The following is a 13,492-nucleotide window of genomic DNA, read 5'->3' on the forward strand; positions in this document are numbered from 1 at the left end:
TGACCGCTCCAGGATCTCTAAAGTTTATAACTATTAAATCGCCCTTGATGTCTTTCTCTCGGCTCCCCAACCAGGAGACTCGACGAACATGCATAATCTCGTCATTCATGTTAAAAGGGAGCGGTCTGTTTTGGCTGAGCCAATGCATGGTTTTATTTTTTAACTGGGTGAACCCTTCCCTTCTGCCCTCCTCTAATGTGGGAACACCCGTGAGCACAACTACAAATGGGACCGCTTCTGGGGGTAATTCAACTTGGCGGCCCCTGTGTTTCTCTGCTCTAGCCGGACTTGCCCCTCCCCCTTACCTCCCGCTTATTCCCAGTGACAGAGTTTTTCCCCCCCCTTCGGGGTTTCGCTAATAACAAGCGGCACTGGATGGTGGACTGTTTTAGGAGGATTTGCCCTCTGCTGGTTTCGATTCATGGGTTTACTAGTTGGATTTAGGCCCTTTTGGACAACAGGGGTAATAGGTATCTTTGTGGCTGCAGGGGGTAGGGCTGGTTTCACATTATCTTTGGGTAACCTGGCTTTGTTACTAATGGCCAATTCCAAGTCCCCCAGCCGTTGCTCTACCTTCTTCAACCTCTCTAATATGGGTAGTGTGAATGACCTGAGTAGGTGTTCAATACTTTCAAGGGAGACAGCAGACAATGGTTCATTGGACGTACAAAGCAAGGAATTTGGTGAACCAGACGGGAGTGCAGTCAGTGTAGGGGTTTTTGGGGTTGATGTTATTTCTTGGAGAACCATTTGGGTTGAATCAGGTATTAATCTCGCCTTTGGTGTGGATACGGATGTTACACTGAGCTTTGTAGCTTTACCAAAATCAGAATGGCTGATCTTGCCTCTTTGTGGGACGCCACCCCGCCTTCTTTTATTTGGTGGCGGACCATGAACTTTGGGCACAACTAATTTCCCGGCCTTCTTTTTGGTCGTCTCAATTACTACTCGAGAGGGCTCGGGTATAACATCTATCCCCATATTAGGGTTACTAACGATAGATACATTGTTTGTGTCCATATTATTGAGTGCATCCGGTGTGGGGGCGTATCTCGCAAAAGTATGGGAATACCCTGTGTATATAAAGGATCCTCATTTTCTGTGGCCAGGCCTGCACCAGATGGACTAATCTGAGGTGCTAGGGCCAAAGGAGGTCTACTTTTAATACATTCAATAGAGCGTCGTCGCTCCGCCCTACGCTCGACCAATGCGCACTCCCTTTCCATATCAGAGGCAAACTTTATAAAATATTTATCAAGTGTGCCTTTACTATTTCCCCCCACATTTGCAGGTGTAGTTATTTCAGAAGTAGTAGCCATGGTAGATGATCAACCAGATGTTATTCCCAACTTAATTTTAGAGCGGGGCTGCAGATGTTTTTATACTTCTTCTAAGTTACTTTCCTCCAGCACAAGCCACATGCAGTGGTGGCAAGGCAAGACCCCAAGTGATCTCTCCTCAGCGGCGACGCTCGGCTTGTGGAGTTTACTCAGGAAGGCAGCAGGGGGGGGGGGCGGACAGGGAAAATGTCAGCGGTGTGAGATAGTCTTTGGGAATTATTTTCCACAGATGGACGTATCAGGGCAATAGCTTGAATGGGAGCAAGAGAGTGGGCCCAGCCCGGCCTCCTTCGGCCACCGAACGGCCAAACAACGTCCCGCCCTTTGCTCGGGCTTCGCCCGGCGCCGCCCACGAGCGTCCCGCGACGCGAAGGGGGTGTTTGTTGTTATAGCGCCTCCTGGCGCGACCTCTGCCGGAAACGGCACTCTGGCCGCAAGGGCACCTGGATAGTGTACTCTGCCCCTCGGTCCCTCCCCACTGCGGCCGCACACGAGTGTTGCTTGCTGTGGCGGCAGGGAGAGACCGGTTACGGCGATGGGCGTTGGGCTTGGCAAGTTCAGATGCGGACCAAATAAATCTCCGGCAGCAGGATGACCAAAGGGAAAGTAAGTTCAATGAGGCCCCCGCTCCACCAAGGGGGTGTTCGTTGTTATAGCGCCTCCTGGCGCGACCTCCGGCGGAAACGGCACTCTGGCCGCAAGGGCACCTGGATAGTGTAGTCTGCCCCTCGGTCTCCCCCGCACTGCGGCAGCGCACGAGTGTTGCTTGCTGCGGCGGCAGGGAGAGACCGGTTACGGCGTTGGGCTTGGCAAGTTCAGATGCGGACCAAATAAATCTCCGGCAGCAGGATGACCAAAGGGAAAGTAAGTTCAATGAGCTGTCATTTATCTTACTTTCCATAAACAGTGGACTCCTATTGGGGTTTCACAGAAATCAACAAAGAGATTTAGAGTGAGTTTAAGATGTATATTAAAAAAAATGAGTTCAATTCAGATCATTCGTTTATTTAGTATTCAAAGTTTAGTGATCATTGTTACACATTTCAAATAATCTAATAATCGATATCTGAAAATATAGAATTACAAATATAATGCAGATTATATAGCAAATAAGTCCCATGAAGGAAATTACCTAATCTAAATTAAAGAAGGATGGCCATAAAGGCCTTTTATTCTTAAGTAAGTAGGATAAGGTGTCAGTTCAAAAAAACAAATTAAGATTTTTGATAGTGAATAGGAATGCATACGCATGACCCATTAGCACTCAAGCAATGGTGATTTGCAGGGCCGAAAAGGTCTTTCCAGCTCGAAGTCCGAAGCATTTCTTTGATGTGCCCGCTAAGTTCTGTAGCAAATTATCTCTCTAGTCTGAGGAACACACGCTAATATAATTCAACAGAACTCTACGTGCAACATGTTGTTTTATTCCTACTTTCAGGAACCAATTGTTCTTCTCTAAAGGCTGGAAACAGGCAAATTTACCAGTTTCTTACGCCTTCACAGTGGATAATTCACAACCATGTCCTTGACTTGTTACTTGGAAAAAATCTTGTGGTTCAGACAGTTCTTCTCATGAGTCGTACTTCCTACCATCTCCTGTCCACCCGGTGAGAACCTTACTATCAGTTGTCTAATACATAACAAAAAACGATTCATTAGTTAACTGAAGGATTTTGGAAAAGTAAAGCATCTGCAATGGGAAGAAAGAGAAAAACATCTCCTGTACAACACCAGTTTAAATGCGAAACAGACTTCTTAACCTTAATGTGTAAAGTCAATATTCAAAATGACATCGGCAGTTAAGCTAACTTAATTAAAATATATTAAATTTAGTGTTTGCTAATAATGGCTAATTGTGATTGCCTACTTCAAATGTTGCTTTAAATGTGTGTTATTTCGACATTGACGTTAGAACATTATGGTTAAATGTGTTTAATCTGCATAATGAGAAATTTCACTCTGTCACTGTCTTGATAGTTCATAAGCTTTCTGAATCACTTTTTCAATGATATATTCTCTGTAACCTCTTTTACCGAAATTCAAACAGAATTTTTCAAGTTCTTCTAGATGTGTTTAGTTGTCCAGTATGATCTTTTTCAATTGCTTCATATGAAAATTGTGAACGTGATTTTTCAAAAAATCTGTAGGTAAGTCTATAGCACGGGAAACAGTGTTTACAACACGGTCGCTACAATGAACGCGGTGTTAGTACGCAATGCCATTACATCGCAAGTCATTACAACGACTTGCTGTAGGGGGCGCACCAGTATTGGATTTAAAATCCAACACCTTCCCTGCTGTTGCACAAACTGGAGTAGGAATAGTAAATAATACTATTCCTAAGTCCAGCACACCCCCTACTGCAAATCGTTGTTATGACTTGCGATGTAATGGTATTGCATACTAACAACGTGGTCGTTATAACAACCGCATTGTAATGGCATGTCCCCCAAAGTACATCGACAATCCCGTTAAAATTGGATCTGGGAAGAAAATGTATAGAGGACATAGCAAGGCTACGCCCTCTCATATATTGGAGACGGATTATGGTGACCCCAGAACTAACCCACTATGCAGCGGCATTGACGGATGTCATTAAATTTGACCACTTTCATAGTATTCCATGGTTAAGGGAGCTTCGGGGACTCCTTATAAAATTGAAACTGGACTATCTATGGGACACTAAAGATGTAACTTGCTTCCCTACGAAGGCAAAGTTAAAAGACCTATATTGGGAAATGGTTTATCTTACAATGTTTAGTGACAGTACAAGCTCAAATTTAACATCTCGCTTTTTAAATGTAAAAATGTACCCTTCTTGTGAACCTTTTTGGGATATTATTGAAAAACCCCATGATAGAAAACTTTATTTTCAATTCCGCTTAGGTACACTCCCGCTGAACGCGTTTAAAAAGCATTGGTCGTCGGCATGGGATGATCATTGTCACCATTGTAATGAACAAATTGAACACATTTCCCATTTCTTGTTCTGTTGTCCACTGTACTCGTCCCCCAGACGTAAATGGTTAAAACCTGTGTGCTCAAACTTGGGAACCCGCAGCCAATCTGCAGCCCTCAGGATACTTGAAACAGATTGTTCCACATTGCTTGTGGTTGGGGTAGCAAAATTTCTTGCTTGGTCATGGTTAATCCGTACCCGATCATTAATGGCAATTGCATCATAATGAAACTATGTATACCTTTAACTTTGCATTGTGCCACATGGATTATTGCACTTTTTTTTTACAGAAAATCTATTTTTAATGAATTGTGACAATTTGATGTAACTTGATGTATTTTATAATCATGTATTTATTCGACATTTCATGTTTAATATGTATTTTTAGAGTATTTTTATATGTAGTATTTATTGTATTAGGGCTAGGTGAATGCTTTTATGACAAATGTCGAATAAAGCTTTAAAATGAAAAATGTAATGGCATGTGATCAAATCGCATGCGTTGTAAGGAGTTATATTCCTATAGCACATACATGGTAATTTCTATTCACCTCTTTAGTGTACAAGTTGGTTATCCACTTGCCATGTCTGTATGTTGAACGTACCTCCATAAAATCAGGTTGTCAGTGCCCAAAGTTATACAGAAATGAGATTTACATTTTGTAAGCTCTTACTGGCAACCCTCACCAAAATATATTATTGATACATTGAAAATCAGCTTTTCTGTTTTCTTTCCACCCTTCTCGTCAGTAAATTAAGGCCACTTTAAATTTTGCCATCAAAAGATTTGTGCAGAAAGTGGCTAAATTAGAGCCCACAGAAATGCCAGAGGTTTTGAAAAAAAAAAAAGTTTACAGCCCCTTGGTAGCTACTACAAATTCCATCATCCAACCGTTATCGATGTACACTGATTGGTTCACTTAATAGTTGTATATTACTTCAATATGCAATGTGATTACTCTTCTCTGTAGTACATGCATACCAGCAGTCGTCAGTGTGTGTCCTGAATACATTTGCCAACAGGGGCTAAGCACTGAATTATTATTTTAAATACTTTATTCCTCCAGTACAGAACACCTTTCTGATATTCTATACAGAATGGCACCTTTGTTTACATAAAATGCTGATCTATAGAAATCCTTCTCTGCTTTGATGAGCCCCACTGGAGCACATTCCAGTTCTATGCGTGGTTGAATACCAAGGTATGAGCTTAAAGATTGCTGCATCCTCCTCTGTACCCACCAGTGTTGCTGCTACACAGTCTGCTCATTAGTTTCTAACAAACAGTCCTTTGAGCACAGTTGATCACTCATGATTTGCAATAGCGAACTGCACCGTTTCTCCTAAATGTGCCTTGAGTGATTGTCTGTTCTATTGTCACTTCACTTATATCCTTGGAGATTGTTCGCAAAGCTTTCATTTTGCAATTGTCTTATGGGGAATCGGCAAGTTTTTATTGCTCATGAATGCATGAAATGTACACAGTTTATAGAACAATTCTGTAAACCACAATAAAGGCCACCACTACAATGCTGTTTGTACACTGTCAAAGAGTATGCCCCTTAATCCCTGATGTTAATCTTAGACGACAATCTTGATAAGGGCACCAAAACTGCAGAGTACTTTGGGAAGAACCTAGTCAAGTGGAATGTCTTGTTTTTGCTGCCAGGCATATGTGAATATTACGATATCCATGTGTAATATTAATTCATTATGTGAGAGACAAAGACACCATAATGTGATCTTCCTACAACAATTGTCCTTAGTACATTTTTGGTTGGTTGAAGACCTTGGCAGTTGGATACAGAGTTCAACAAATACATCATCTGGCACTATTCATTTCTCAACCGGCTCATTTGTCCTTGAAACTAGAAATGTAAGAGCAGTTAAAGAACTCTATTGGATGAGAAAAATCCCTTTTGTCTACCTGTGACTAGAATTTTACAGCACTGCAAACTGGGAGTGGCCTATGCAAAGTTACAGAGAACTTGCTTTCTCAGTTTAGCTAAGTCGCCACTCCAAATCCTGCTCCCCAGCTAAGGCCCCAAGGATCTTTTTAATCTGGTCAGTCCCGCAGAGCATTTAGGTGTTGAAGCTAGTGCACAGTCTCTGGTCATCCCCTGGACTATTTCACACCATGGGACTATCACCCGAGGACGGGCATATGCTTGAATGAATGAATGAATGTGTTATGGCTGTAAAGATAATTATGGATGGCATGTTGCTCTCTAAAGGAGATGATATGCTTCATTGATAGATCCTTACCCGAAAACTAGAAAAAAGCCGCGGGGCTGTATCTGTTGCCTCGAACTGAGCACTTGTGCTGTGTATCAGGGTTGTAGAAACAGAAAACTCCACTTTATAGCAGTGTTGCTTCCCATCATCGCAAGAGTATGCACTAGTGCTGCTAGGATGAACTCTGGCATCCCCTGCAGTCACCCTGATGTATCCAACCTCCACTGAATGCCACTGCCCGTGTCTACTATTGAAGGCGAGTGCCAGAGCAGCAGAGCTCTGCAAGGAGACTGTAGTTCTACATGAGAAACTTCTGCGCTTTTAATTTTAGGTCCTTTACTACATTGATGTACTCTTCACCTAAGTAAGCAACTGCTGTGCTCACAGTGCAAAAATAACAAATGATGGACAGAAAGCAGAACAATGTCATACATTCACCCCAGTACAGAGATCTGGGCCTAAATCCATCGTTCTTTTGCTCACCATGTCATTCCAGTTTGGACCCAGCCATATGCAAATCAGTCTTCACCCATCACCCAGTGGGAACAGTCTAGCCCGAATTGCCAGGCCAGGTCCTCCCTGGACTGGATACGAGCATCCTAGGACCGGTTTCGGGTTTCACCCCGCTTCAGCCAGGATAGCTTGACTCCAGTGGCATGGAGAGCGTTGAAACAACGTCTGGGCATACCCGTCCCACTCTGGGTGACAAATGAAAAAAGAATAATTGATGGACAGAATGCAGAACAAATAGGGTGGGCAAATTGGGTCCTACCTGGACTGGAAACAAGCATCCTAGGACCAGTTTCGGGGTTTCACCCCTTTTCAGCCAGTATAACTTGACTCCAGTGGCATGGAGAGCACGGGACCCACGTCGGGGCATACCTGTCCCACTCTGGGTGACAAATGCAAAAAGAACAATTGATGGACAAAATGCAGAACAAATAGGGTGGACAAATTGAAGTTTGAGGATATCTGCCCAAATAAACACCACTTTCTTTTGTTTTTTTTTACAGAACACATTAGGGCCCAGTATGAGTGGCCCAGTAACTGGTGTGATATTTATCACAGCTGATAAAATCTTTGGCACCAGTAGTCCTTTTCCTTTTTATTGATTACGGCATGTTTTGGAATTTACTTTTATGTTTGTATATCATGTCCTTACACTGATTACGAATTTTCTGTGAAATAATTGCACCTATCTACCTGGCTGTGAATAATGATGCGATATCCCTCACAGTATGCCTCTGAAGATGCAGAACTTTTGCTAGTTGGAAATAAGTTGGACTGTGAAGTTGACAGAGAGATTACACGGCAACAAGGAGAAAAGGTACAAGCAAAATGTTTTATTTAAAAGTTGTGAAAGAAAGAATTTGTTAAATTAACATGATGAATGCGAAAACCTAGTTTATAGCTATATTACTGTGTGGTTTGCACAGGATTCAGTGTTGGGGTATTCTCTGGTAGCAGATCTCATTGCATGAAATGTAGATCATGTTTTAAGTTGTGGACTGTTCTTTTCCTATTCTCTTGCAGGATTACCCTAACTGGATAGCTCCCAATTCACAGAAGCATACATTTAGATGGAAAGCTGAAGAGCATGTATACTTTGTCTACTCTCTTTCCCAATCTGCAGGCCCCGATTACTTCAATACTTTTACACTCCAGATTGTGTGATCTCATCTGCCAAGGTGCGCATTGTTCCCTGAGCCTCCTTTTCTTCAGTCACTGGGTGCTTCCACCTTCAGCATTCCACTGTCCTCCACATTTTGTGTTGCAGTTCCTCAGACTGCACAGTTCCTCAGACTGCACAGTTCCTTCTGCGTGGTCTCTGAAAGCCAGTATTATTTCATTAGCTTTTTATTTCTTATGACTACTGCTCCATAAGTTTAAGCAGGAATGTCTGTGGTGTGGCTGGTCACAACCTCATCAGCATTGTCCATTTCAAAACAAAAGTAATTAAGGTGTGCCACGTAGTCCAAATTAATGCCAATCTTCCAGACTTTCTAAAACTACTTATTCAGATGCCAATGTCCACTGGTGCACTTATTCTAAGGTGTCAACTGGCGGCTCTTATTAGATCCTTTGGAATGGCACTAACATCGGACGCAGTTGACACCCAAATCTTGGTAACCATCAGCAAAAATACATTAACACCAGTAAACAGATTTTGGGACTGTATGACAGCAGTCCGCTCATGGATGAGTTTGCACTGCCTTAAGCTAAATTCCGGGAAATCCGAGGGGTTTCGGTTTGGTAACTTTTCCCCTTCCTCGTCCCAGATTTGGTGGCCAGATGACCGGGGAATAGCACCTATCCCAGTCTCCAAAGTAAAAAACACAGGTGTGATTATAGACCAGAAACTGGACTTTGAAGCCCAAGTTAAGTCAGTGCCTTCATCAAGTTTCTTTATTCTTAAAACAATCAGGAAAATCCTACCTCTGATCCCAACAGAAAGCAGGAAAACTCCCCTTGTCATTTCCAGACTAGACTGCTGTAATGGATTGTATCTTGGCATACCCAGGAAGCAATTGCACAGGCTCCAGATGACCCAGAATGTGGCCGCAAGACTCCTTTTAGGGATTCCCAAATTCCAGTTGGTGGGAAGCCATCTCCAGAGTCTGCATTGGCTGCCAATTAAAAGTCGGATCAAGTTTAAAACCCTGTATATTCCATACAAGGCACTACATGGGACCGGCCCTCAATTTCTGAAACGTGCACTTCATTGGTACTCTCCAAATAGATACATGAGATCACAAGAGGCAACAGTGATACTTTCTCATAGGTTTTTCAAATCAAACTGGGGTGACAGAAGATTTGTGGGGGGAGCCAGACCGCTCTGGAACTCCCTCCCGTTTAACATCAGAAATCTTCCCTCCCTGACATTGTTCAGGAACGCTATCAAGACATCGCGGTTCTTCGATTAATACTTGGATTAATGCTTCTGCTTGCTTCTCGGTTTGCTAGCGCCAATACACCATTGGTATTCTATATAACATAACATAAATCTCCAAAAGCCCTTGGAAATGCTAAACCTCACCCAAATATACTGGATAAGGAGGTGAGCGACCCAATATACCCTTGCGGGCTCGGGCAAAACTTGTTATAAGGAAAATGGCCAGCAAGGGGTTTTATTGTTTTCTTATTTCTCAGCCCTGTTAGGACCTGTTTTGAATAATCAAAGTACCTAAACCTGAGTTTAATCAGTAGCTGTTCTGTGTTATCGAATTTCAAGAAAAGTCCCACAAAGTCAGAGCAAAAAGTGTTACCACACTAACACCATATGTACAATAAATGATTAATAAAATACAAAAAAACAGGATTTTGTGTTGTCTGAAAGTTATTTGTTTTCAAGACAGAATTTATATACAAAAAATGAGCATTCATGTAGAATAGGGTACATACATGGATATTATTTAGATATTCAAGGTATTAGTTATTTCCCCTTTGACATATCCAAATATTAAGTCCAGACTGCTTAAGCACAGTAGTTAATTGATTTCAACTTATAATCAGAAGAAAATCAAAAGATGACATAAAACAAAACGTGCAGAGTTGGACTAGAATAGTCGACGTTTCGGTCTTTTTTGAAGTTTTCATAAGACCATCATCAGGACAAAACTAGTTGTATATACAATTGGTGACCCTTTTTACTTTGTTAGAAAGCACTTCAATTTAAATTCAAGACTAGCCTCTACCGGATTCGTTTGAAGTTTGTCGGCGCGAGATTGAAAAAAATTTACAAGTGATTTGAAACTGATTGATTTTGGACAAATCCGTCAGAAATTGTAGACTGCACTCCTGTATTTAATACGAGTGAAAATTTGGGCATACAAGATTTACTTCTTTGCCCCACATCTACGCCACTATTGAAAGTGCTGCTGCCGTCTTGAATTTAAATTGACGTGCTTTCTAACAAAGTAAAAAGGGTCATCAATTGTATATACAACTAGTTTTGTCCTGATGATGGTCTTATGAAAACTTCAAAAAAGACCGAAACGTCGACTATCTAGTCCAACTCTGCACGTTTTGTTTTATGTCATCTTTTGATTTTCTTCTAATTATAAGTTGAAATCAATTAACTACTGTGCTTAAGCAGTCTGGACTTAATATTTGGATATGTCAAAGGGGAAATAACTAATACCTTGAATATCTAAATAATATCCATGTATGTACCCTATTCTACATGAATGCTCATTTTTTTGTATATAAATTCTGTCTTGAAAACAAATAATAACTTTCAGACAACACAAAATCCTGTTTTTTGTATTTTATTAATCATTTATTGTACATATGGTGTTAGTGTGGTAACACTTTTTGCTCTGACTTTGTGGGACTTTTCTTGAAATTCGATAACACAGAACAGCTACTGATTAAACTCAGGTTTAGGTACTTTGATTATTCAAAACAGGTCCTAACAGTGCTGAGAAATAAGAAAACAATAAAACCCCTTGCTGGCCATTTTCCTTATAACAAACCTCACCCAAAGCAAAACATGGCATTCCACTTCATATAAATTGTTCAGACCAGCTCCATATGTGGAGGATAGGCCTAATTGCATTAGGCAAAATCCCAAAGTGTCAAATAAGGCTTAGGTTTCTTGAGGGAAACTGCCTTTACCACTTCACCACACATCGATTACCACGCGATGCATTTTCCATACGTTTATACCACGCATTTGCTTTTACAATGAAATTGTAAGTATAAGTAACGTAAGTCTGTGTGTGTGTATATGTGTATATATATGTGTGTATATATATGTGTGTATATATATATATATATATATATATATATATATATTATACATCCAACAGCTAGTTAGCATTAAAACCCGCTCCGCTTGCAATGGCCGGATGTGGCAAGGTCGCAAGCCCTTTTTTATCCAACGAAAAAGTGCCGTCTCAACATATCAAAAGACAACACGCCGTGGCCCAAACTTTCTTAAGCGTGATATTTATTGCAGGAAAGTCACCCTACGCATTTTGGAGCGTCCGCTCCTTGCTCACGAGTAGTGTGAATGCAAAAAACAATAACATTATATAAACAGATCATGTGACATTCAAATTCATAGTGAGTGGAAACAGACTTCTTGACATGTTTCTCCTTTTAAACAAAGTTTACAGGAAAGCATAAAGGCTATTCTGCCATAATCAAAGCAACATTACATTTTTAGGATTTGTCATTGCAATACATTGGGTTATTTACATTTATTTACACATAGATGGTTGCAAGTATGTTCGTGGTGTTCAAACGGACTCCCACTTACAAGCCTCTAATCTACTTGTGAACTGCATTATCTACAATTCACTCTGGCATGAAGAAGGACTTGTGGTTGACAATGCCTTTCTTAATTGCATCCAGCACCTGGTACCAAATTAAACACGGCAACCGCCGCTACATCACGCTGTGACTTACTTTATTATATAAACACAACAATAGTCCCTGGCAAGAAAATAAGTGCCAATGAATATAGACTCAATCAGTACTATATTGGTGAAAACGTACCCAGCCGGGCAGAGGTTTTCAAAGTTTATGTTTCAGTCAAGAAAATGTCAAACATATAAACACCTTCAACAAATCACGTAGGTGGGGCACAAGCCTGTACCCAACCACGAACATACATAGACAACAACATACACAAAGGGCTTGCAAGGCAAAACCAACAATCTCTGTGAAATTCCAATTATGAACAGAGAATTACTTGTGGGTACCATTACATAATTATACATTGAGAGTTCCAAACGTATATGGTACACAGTGGGTCGACGACGTTTCGGACCCCCTTGTTAAATAATGGGGTCCATCATCAGGACAAAGCAAAATTCGGGCCTAAACCAACAAGAGGACTGGACAACACTAATCTGATTATGGACTTCATATTTTAATTACGTGAATGAACAGTCTGGCCTTCGCCGTAATACTGATGAAAAAATCAATGTACTCTGATGTAATTAATGTTGTTTGTAAATTTCACAGTCACTACCTTCACTAATGTCACTGCGCCACTTTTTCTCTATGATGTTTTTTACCCCCTTTTTAACCTAACTTCCTCCGCCCAAGATGGCTGCTGACATGGTCCCTCATTTATGTCCATCGGACTTTTTCAACTAAATCTAAATTCCCTCATCCATAATGTCCGCTAGTATGGTCCTTCGTTTATGCCCATGACCCTTTTCCAACCAATGGCTGAGCGCGTTAAAAGTACTCCACCCACATGACCTCACGAACCAGGAAGTCCAGCATTGCCGACTGATCCGGTATGCCCCGGTTATTCTCCCTGCTATTTGGCGCATAACTCTGCCCAAATGCCCCGTACTGACTTTTCCCCCCCCAATTCCTCTGTAGGCTTTCCCCCCCTGGTTCCAGGAATCCAGCGCGATTCGGCGCTCCCGGCAATTTCCGGCTCAAAAGGTAAGCCCATCTCGGTAATTACCGACTTATGCCTCTGTACAACTATTTTAGATTCCCTCGGTTTAGTAATGCTTTTTATGCAGGTACAAGCGGAACGATCCTCCTCCGCCCCTGGACACGTGAATTTACTTTTGGACACGTGGAATTAACCCTTGGTAAGCCGCCCCCCTGTCTTGCATTAACGCCCAAATTAATGAAAAGTTGCTCCTCGCCCTAACCTTGCACAACTTTTTCTCTCCCAGAAAAATCCGACACTCCGGATTCTCACTCTTCTGATATAACGAACCTCCAGCGCGCTTTTATTTGAGCCTGCCCAGTACCAATCTGGTGAGCCCCCTAACTCTTGTAAAAGCAGGATAGTTATGGATTTCTCACCACGACTCATATCGCCGTTTTTTCACCCGCTTTCATCGAAGCACTGTTGAGTTTTCGAATCTGCCAACAATCAATCCCACTGTAATTTCTTTAAAATTGAGCATGGTGCACCCTGAATATAATCTAGCAGCAACCTCCGCCTTGGCATTATTTTCACTTAAAATTGCTCAGTATC

At 41.5% G+C, this 13,492-nt stretch overlaps 1 protein-coding gene across 1 annotated transcript in view; it reads left to right on the forward strand.

The window, feature by feature from the left end:
- The window catches only part of RAB12 (RAB12, member RAS oncogene family), a 199,230-nt gene that overhangs the window by 143,822 nt on the left and 41,916 nt on the right, over positions 1-13,492 (forward strand). Inside the window, exon 4 of the mRNA XM_086965178.1 lies at positions 7,772-7,861. Coding sequence (XP_086821304.1) covers positions 7,772-7,861 — 90 coding nt within the window. The remainder of the gene's footprint in view (positions 1-7,771; positions 7,862-13,492) is intronic.

This window comes from Lissotriton vulgaris, chromosome 4_1 (assembly GCF_964263255.1).
Source record: "Lissotriton vulgaris chromosome 4_1, aLisVul1.2, whole genome shotgun sequence".
Classification (NCBI taxonomy): Eukaryota; Metazoa; Chordata; class Amphibia; order Caudata; family Salamandridae; genus Lissotriton; species Lissotriton vulgaris.